The sequence below is a fragment of the Carassius gibelio genome, chromosome A10, assembly GCF_023724105.1.
Source record: "Carassius gibelio isolate Cgi1373 ecotype wild population from Czech Republic chromosome A10, carGib1.2-hapl.c, whole genome shotgun sequence".
NCBI classification, from domain to species: Eukaryota; Metazoa; Chordata; class Actinopteri; order Cypriniformes; family Cyprinidae; genus Carassius; species Carassius gibelio.
In genome coordinates this window covers 5,928,938-5,936,908 of record NC_068380.1, presented here as the reverse complement: position 1 = coordinate 5,936,908, position 7,971 = coordinate 5,928,938, and the positions used below count along the sequence as shown (strand labels likewise).

Sequence of the window (7,971 nt, the reverse complement as noted above, 5' to 3'; positions counted from 1 at the left end):
TTAATCATTGTCCAACTTCCCTGAAAACCCCTTTGGCCCATACATAATCTACAATATACAGATTAGAAACATGTAGCCCTTAACAAAAAACGTATATATATATATATATATATATATATATATATATATATATATATATATATATATATATATATATATATATATATATTTATAGTTTTATCACACTTTCCGACGTTTAACAAAATACTTGAAAAATTACACGCATGCGCAGTATCATCAGTTCATCGGTTCTCAAATCGGACGCCTCCGAAAGAAACGGTTTTCGGTTCAGTGTACTGATGATCCGAAAACCGATGCAACCGAGTACCAAAGACAGCAGCAGCAACCAACAGATGCTGCACAGCTCAGCATTGCAGGGTTTGCAAGACCAGAACTGACCAAACAAGCAATGCAACTTTATGATGCAAGGTCTCCAAGACAACAAGAAATTCATAATGTCATCATTAAGGATCTCCTCATTGGCTGCACTTTACCTCTGTCAAATGTGGGGGAAAGGCATTAAATAACTGAAATGTCATCTTTAACTGGAGGACAATATAGTGTGATACAATAATAAAATAGGTTCATTTGTATTTTCATGCACTTGTAATACAATAAAACCTTTGAAACCTTTTTTGATAGGAAACTAGTTCTGTTGACATAAAATAAAAATGTTCAATGGCAATGACTAGATGTAACAGTGGTATTTTTTTTATATTGCCATTGGTTTAATGGGTTGAAAGGTTAAAATATTAATAGAATGTAAAAATGTACAATACCAATTTATAATCTTTTTTAATTTAATTACTTTCTGGACTCGGGCGGACTCGACTCGGACTCGGCCTTTAAGGACTCGGACTTGAGTCCAACTCGGACCCTTTTGGACTCGGACTCGGACTTGGACTCGATGTTTGTGGACTTGGTCTTGACTCGTACTCGACAAAGGTGGACTCGGACCCAACTCTAAAAACAGCATTCCAAACGTATCTGCTCTGGAGACCGTCTAAAAAGGCCGGAGGCCAAATGAGAGGAAAGATGCTTTTCCAACAGAAACATAATAATGTGGGCAAGGCTTGAGGAATTGTCAAACCAGGCAACCAATTGCTAAGCTGGCAACAAAGTAGGCTACCCATTCATTTTTAGCTTGCCCCATCAAATATCACTTAAAAATATACCCTTTTTACTCTTCCCGCAGCCAACATCTATAGCAGCCGAAGCAAGCTCTGCAGGTGGCCCAAGCAGTTATCTCTCCTCCTCTTCCCATCCTCCCCTTTACTTCTCTGTTTTCCGCGTCTCCCCACTGCTGCTGCAGTGTCTGCTCCCGCAGGAGCCTTTCCTGTATCTCCTCACTGCCACAGCAGTGGCTACTCTGCAGGAGCCTTTCCTGTATCTCCTCACTGCTGCAGCAGTGTATGCTCCCGCAGGAGACTTTCCCGTATCTCCTCACTGCCGCAGCAGTGTCTGCTCCCACGCAAAAAAAAAAACAAAAAAAAAAAACACATCACCTCCGCTTAAAAAGTATGCCATGCATCTTAGGTTACGGTGATAGTATAATGTATCAATGATAACCAAGACGATATTAGGCTCATTCTCCAATCAACGTTTTTTATTATCATTATTAGGCGGCCTACCATACTTCAGCTATCAAACCGCTCCGTTATCCCATCTCAGCAATGCATTTCACGTTTGCCTGTGCTCTCAAAGGATGATGTGAGCCAGTAGGTGGCGAAGAAGTCTCCATTCACAAATAGACATACATCGTTTGCAGATATAAGGTATTACATCGTACTTTAATAGGTAATCCGATACGTGCCATATTTTAAACGAGCTCTCACTAACTAAGTTTAATGCCACAGTTACGTTAGAAGGCATCTCATTCTTGTTTCGGGGGCAGTGCGTCGGTCCCATCGTGAGGCACGTGGTCCAGAGCGCATATGACCAAGGCATCAGTTCAACCGAAGTCACTCCAAATATATGAACTTACCTGTTCTTGAATACCTTATAATTAAGGCGTTCGTTTACATCCATATTAGGGTTAAATCGTTGGACTTTAAATGAAATCTACTATTGTTTTTGCACCATTGACTGATTTTACAGAACATTTAGACTGATAACTTCTGTGTGCAGATGCAAAAAAAAAAAAAAAAAAATTCACAGGACAAGCGAGATGACAGTAGTGCCGACTACATGAACTAGCTGTTTTAAATATAGTATTTTATATTTAATGCCAGTTTATCAGTACGTCCGAAAGTATATTTTTCAATTATTGGTGATTCCATAGGCTTTTTCGTGCACCTGCATGGTTAAAATGGCAAATAGTAAGCTCAGACAAGAATAAAGAATCTTTCTCTTACTCCACCCATGCACGATTACATCGTCGATATGTACCATCGATCTCATGTGCTGACAATATGACGATTTTACAATGACCAAATCGCTGATTCATGGCACCTATTTGGGGTACACTGGCACAGGAAATTCAATTTATTTTTGCACATTTAATTTCGAATACAATGACTGCACCAAAATTTTTCTGACTCGTTATCGGAAGCAACTCATTGGATTTTCTAAACAATTATTCTTTAGAAAGCTCAGCTAAGCTCCTATCGGGCGTCAGTCAGAGCCTCCCGGCTAGACAACCTGACCTTTTCCATCCTTTGGCCAGTGAGGCTTCCCCTTTCTATGCGAGTGCTCCCATCGGATGCTGGCGAGAGCCTCCTGGCCAGTCAACCACTACCATTACACGTGGTCTAGGCCGCGAAACCGATCTACCCAATAAGCAAGCCGTCTGATGCTGCAAGTACCAAACACACAAACAAACCCTCCTTCCTTCCTATGGTCGTCGAGGCTTACCCATCTCATGCCGTGAGTAGCAAACTCCCATAAGCCATCGACGAGAGCCTCACGGCCACACAAAATTACCTTTTCCATCCTATGGCCTGCGAGGCTTACCCAGTTGTTTCCGGGAACAGGAAGTCCCCGTTGGATGCTGTTGAGAGCCTCCTGGCCACTTAATGTTACCTTTTCTGTCTCACATCTGGATAGGCTTACCCATTCGATGCGTGTGCTCCCTTCGGAAGCCGGCAAGAGCCTCCCGGTTAGACAACCTTACCTTTTCCTTTTCTATGGTCAGCGAGGCTCACCCGTTCGATGCGTGTGCTCCCTTCGGACACCAGCGAGAGCCTCCTGGACAGACAACCTTTACCTTTCCACTCTACAGTCGGTGAGACTTAACCCGTTCGATGCGTGTGCTCCCGTCGGACGTCGGTAAGAGTCTCTCGGCCACGCAACTTACCTTTAGGGGAGGCTTAACCCTCCGACGCTACGAGTCTCGACCTCTTGTCAAATCCTGCAAAAAAAAAACAAACAAACAAAAAAAAAACTCTCTGCTATCCTCCCATCTTTTAACCCCGCCTGGCGAGGCTTGCCCGTTCGATGCTCTGAGTTAAATCCCCCATCGGATGCCGCGAGAGTCCTCCCAGTCGGGTTTTCCTTTCCACTCTCCCCTTCCGGTGAGGCTTACCCGTCTGATGCGTGCGCTCCCTTCAGACGTCTCGCGAGAGTTCTCCTGGTTGGGCCTATACTTGCCGGCCGCAAGCGAGTCTCATCCATCCGATGCCATGGGATCTCCCTTCGGATGTCGCCAGAGTCCTCCTTGTCGGCCAGCCCAAAGATTTTTATCTGCCAATCCGAGAGGACCCAGACGTCCATCATCCTGAGTCTCAATCTCCTGTCGGAAGCTTCATGGGCCCTCTCGGTCAGGATTAGGCCCTTCGCCCTCTGAATAGCAGGGGCTATCAGCCAGTAGGGTCCTCCCGGTCGGGCACCACAACCATGCTGCTCCTCCTCATCAGCCGGTAGGGCTCACCGTCCGTCTACAACCACGTAGTTCACTACCATACCTCAGCTAATTATATGTAAGTGTGAACTAGTGAAATTATGTTTTTATTAACAAGATTCGGGAGGAGCGCGTCAGATACTTAGCCTAATCGACACAGGTGGACCTTAATCAAGTAATCAATCCCATAGTATAAATATCGCTGACTTACTTCTATCCATTGACGGTTTTTCAGAATCCCTCCTCCACCCCATCTCCTCACTTTGAGTTCACTTTATAAATAGATGGGGACCATTCCCGAGCTTGGAGCCCTTCCCCGGAAAGTACGCAAAATACGCATACCATACCTCAGCTAATTATATGTAAGCATGAGCTAGTGAAATATATATAATCTGAAGTGCATATTAAAGCACAATAGTGATTTAAAAAAAAATCTTCTTCCAGGGAGTCCTGGCCAAGATGATTGTACAAAAATTTAACATAAAATTATTAAAGGTAAAAAACAAATAAACAATGGCAAACACACACAGCAGACTGATGCTTTCTACACGGACCTCAGTGATCTGATTGTAATAGGACAAGAAGCACAATCAGAATAAAAAATTTACATGTAAATACATCAATCATTGAATTGACAAGCTCAGACTAAAATTTTGATCGGATTCTAAGAAGTGATTTATTCCTCTTGTAATCCGAGCGAGAGGACATGTAAACACTTGATCGGATTGAAAACCAAAACTGGAAAGTAGTTTTGTGCACGCGCATGCACAGTGATGTAGAAATAGCGTAATGATGTATGACGCGTGGAATGAGCTGTTCTTCCTATATATAGTGTCATAAATAAGTGTCCTTCCATTTTATGTGGAACAGGACCACGTCCCACCAGTCCTTGTTAAAGATTCTTTTCAACAGATGATTGGTTTTGGGTGTGCAGGAAGGGGCACTTTTCTACTTTTTTTTTAATCACGTAACGTTAAGCAGCACAACAGTTCATGTGCTGCTCATCGCCTAATTAGGACCCGAAGTAGATAAATATCTAAATATCATGTGTGCTTTTTAAAACAGTATGTGAAAAAAGCAGGAAACTCTGTATATTCATGCAGTGTACGCATGTCAAAAGAGTAAATCTGATCAGAAGCTTGTGACTTATAAATGTACATATCAACCCGATCACTTTATTTAGCGTTCATGTAAACACTACGTTCGGATTCGTCAATCAGAATGAATTCATTCCGATGGAAGCAAAAAGTGTCCATGTAATTTCACCTAGTGATATAAGAATTATTTAACAATTTAATATATCAATTAATCAATCCACTAAATTAATCAAAAGGTGGTGTACAACATTTAAATAATAAATAAAAGGAGAAGTGTGTGAGCTTTTTGAGCATTTTGTTTGGATCATAAAAAAATGGCCTACATGAGGTGATGTTCAGCTGTTACAGTATTTATTCAAATCAGTTTATATTGAACAATAAACATTACTTCAACTTATGAAAAGTTTGAATTAAAAAAAAGCATATTTAATATTTTTATTGTTAGGCTTTACCTTTGTGTAGCTCCAACCTTTTTAAATCCCTTTTGAATTAATCTGAAGTAACTTTATTTCAGATGTTTTAATCTGAGTGTGCTTTAAGCCATTTTACTTATTCACTTTGTGATAAACCACCATGATAATACATATGACCCATATACATATGACCCATATGATACACACATAGTCCTATATGACTGTCCTCTTTGTCATTGTGTCTTTGATTTATATCAACACAGATTCAGCATGACTGATACAAGATTGATAATTCTGGCTCAACTTTTCTTAATAAGCTACTGCAACACAACTGAACATTTTGTCACTTAAACTTACTATGTGAAAATAAGTTTGCTTAATTTTTAAATTCAGATGAAACCTGTATTTAAAGAGAGTATAATTATAAAATGATACTCAATGAAACAAATTAAATAAAATTAAAATACATGTAGTGTAAATTATAACTATTATAATTATCTACCGTTATGGCTTTATGCTAATTGCAGTATTTGTGAAATTGTTTGCAGAATGATGGCTTTATCAGTTTACTTATAATTGATGTTCTGTAAAAATATTGACCATAGAGGATGCTGCCTGAAATATTTTCAGAGTTAAGATGAGTTTAACTGTCTTTTTAAACCAGGGATAAAATAAAGCATAGACCATAGGATTCAGACCTGAGTTAAGGTGAGACACTGCAGGCAAAAACACTGTTTTTTCAAGCACCTGTCAATTTTGAGATTTTGGGCTTTTTGGTTTTTCATAAAGTGCTTTTTCAAATTAGTGGAAGGAAAACATCTAAAAGACACTGTTAAGTGTTTCTTTTATAGCACTTTATCTGTTTGTGTCAATAGATTTCAATTACAAAACATATTTTTAAAGGCCGTTTTCTCAAAATGAGTTTTTTCTTCAACACTGAGCCATAAATCTCCACTTCAGTAGCACTTACACACACCAAACTTGACATTTTTATTCCTGTCTATATTCTGAAGGTTTTTACAGAGGGATTTGTTCATATATATTTTCCTGGATTATATACAACATTTTATTTCCACCAAAATTGTGAAAATATATTGTTTTCTGGCTGTTCAAAGTATTTTCTGAATTATGGAGTGACAAAAAAAGATAACCAGAATTCCCTCTGTAAAATCATTTGACTCTAATATGTCAAAAAAATTAAACAAAAAATTTGAAACTGACTTCATCTAGTGTTCAGATTTTTGCACTACAAATTTATGCAAATTAGCACATATTTCATTAAATAATGCCTCATTTGCATATTTAAACATAACATTTTTGAAAACTTATAATACAAAAAATCTTTGCAATAATCAAGGTAATCAATCAACTGGGTAAGTAAGGTGATAACTATTAGTTTTTTTTTTTTCCCTATTCACCTGCAGTGTCTCGCCTTAATAAACAAGACCCATGTCAAAACATTTACGGTTGTGGAAGAAACTGCTGATATGAAACAGATATAGTACGGAATCCAACAAAGCAGATAAACTGTGACAATGATTCCTAATGTCAGAGCAGCATTGCTCTCTGATTTCCTTCTCACTGAACCTTCATTTATGCATTTGCCACCCTTTATCAGGGTGTTTATAACTTTCACTTGCTGATGTACAACATAGAAAATTCTCAAATATAAAGATATGATCAGGATACAAGGAAAAATAAAAGACATGAACAGATCAGTGACTCTCCAAGCAAAACCGACCAAAACAGAACACTCTCCATAACACATGTTTGTTTTGTGTAACATTTCAAAATAACCGTTAGTAATTATAAAGGCACTGTTATAAGCTGAGATACAAACCCAGCTCAGACAGATGCTTATTAATGTTTTAGTAATGGTTATTTTCTGTAGGTACAGTAAAGGGTGACAAACAGCCACATAACGATCAACAGCAATTAAAACTAAATTACTAAGAGATGCTGTGAGAAGCATACACATAAATATAGAATAGAGTCCACAAAAAGTGTCTCCAAAGTACCAACACATCTCAATCAGCCTTGTGGCCTCTATGGGCATCACAAGCCCGACAAGCATGTCAGCCACAGCCAGAGAGAGAATGAGCAGGTTGGTTGGAGTGTGAAGCTTCTTGAAGTGAGAGATGGAGATGATTACTAGCAGGTTCAGAAACATAGTCCATGCTGACAGTACTGATACAAACACATACATTATATTGTATTCATGTCTGGAGCGTTTTCCCTTGATACATGATGAGTTGATGGCAGGAAAGCAGTATTGAATCTCATGATCCTCGGTCTCATAGGCCATGTGTGAGTCTTCTCCTGTTTGGAGTTTGTTCTGCTCTCCTTACTGTCCTTTTATTTATACAGTGTCTGGATCAGACTGACCAACCCATCTAACACTCCTCCCCTCAAAAGATTAATGGCCACATCACATTGATCTTTTATCTTACTCTGCATTTTCAGCAGTGTGCGCTCTGGATAGCGCATCAGCAATCAGATTTTCAGTACCGCGCTTATGGACAATCTCCAAATTAAACTCCTGAAGAGCAAGGGACCAACGCATTAAGCGTTGGTTTGAATTGTACATGCGATTGAGAAAAAACAATGGATTATGGTCCGTAAA

General features: G+C 39.3%; 1 protein-coding gene across 1 annotated transcript; it reads right to left on the bottom strand.

Moving 5' to 3' along the window:
* Nucleotides 1-5,918: 5,918 nt before the first annotated feature.
* LOC128020939 (trace amine-associated receptor 13c-like) lies at nt 5,919-7,668 on the bottom strand. The gene is made up of 2 exons (XM_052607761.1): nt 6,787-7,668; nt 5,919-6,056 (listed from the first exon to the last, which is right to left on the bottom strand). The coding sequence occupies exons 1-2, from the start codon at nt 7,651-7,653 to the stop codon at nt 5,919-5,921; spliced, it is 1,005 nt and encodes a 334-aa protein (XP_052463721.1). The 5' UTR covers nt 7,654-7,668.
* Between the last annotated feature and the right edge of the window lie 303 nt (nt 7,669-7,971).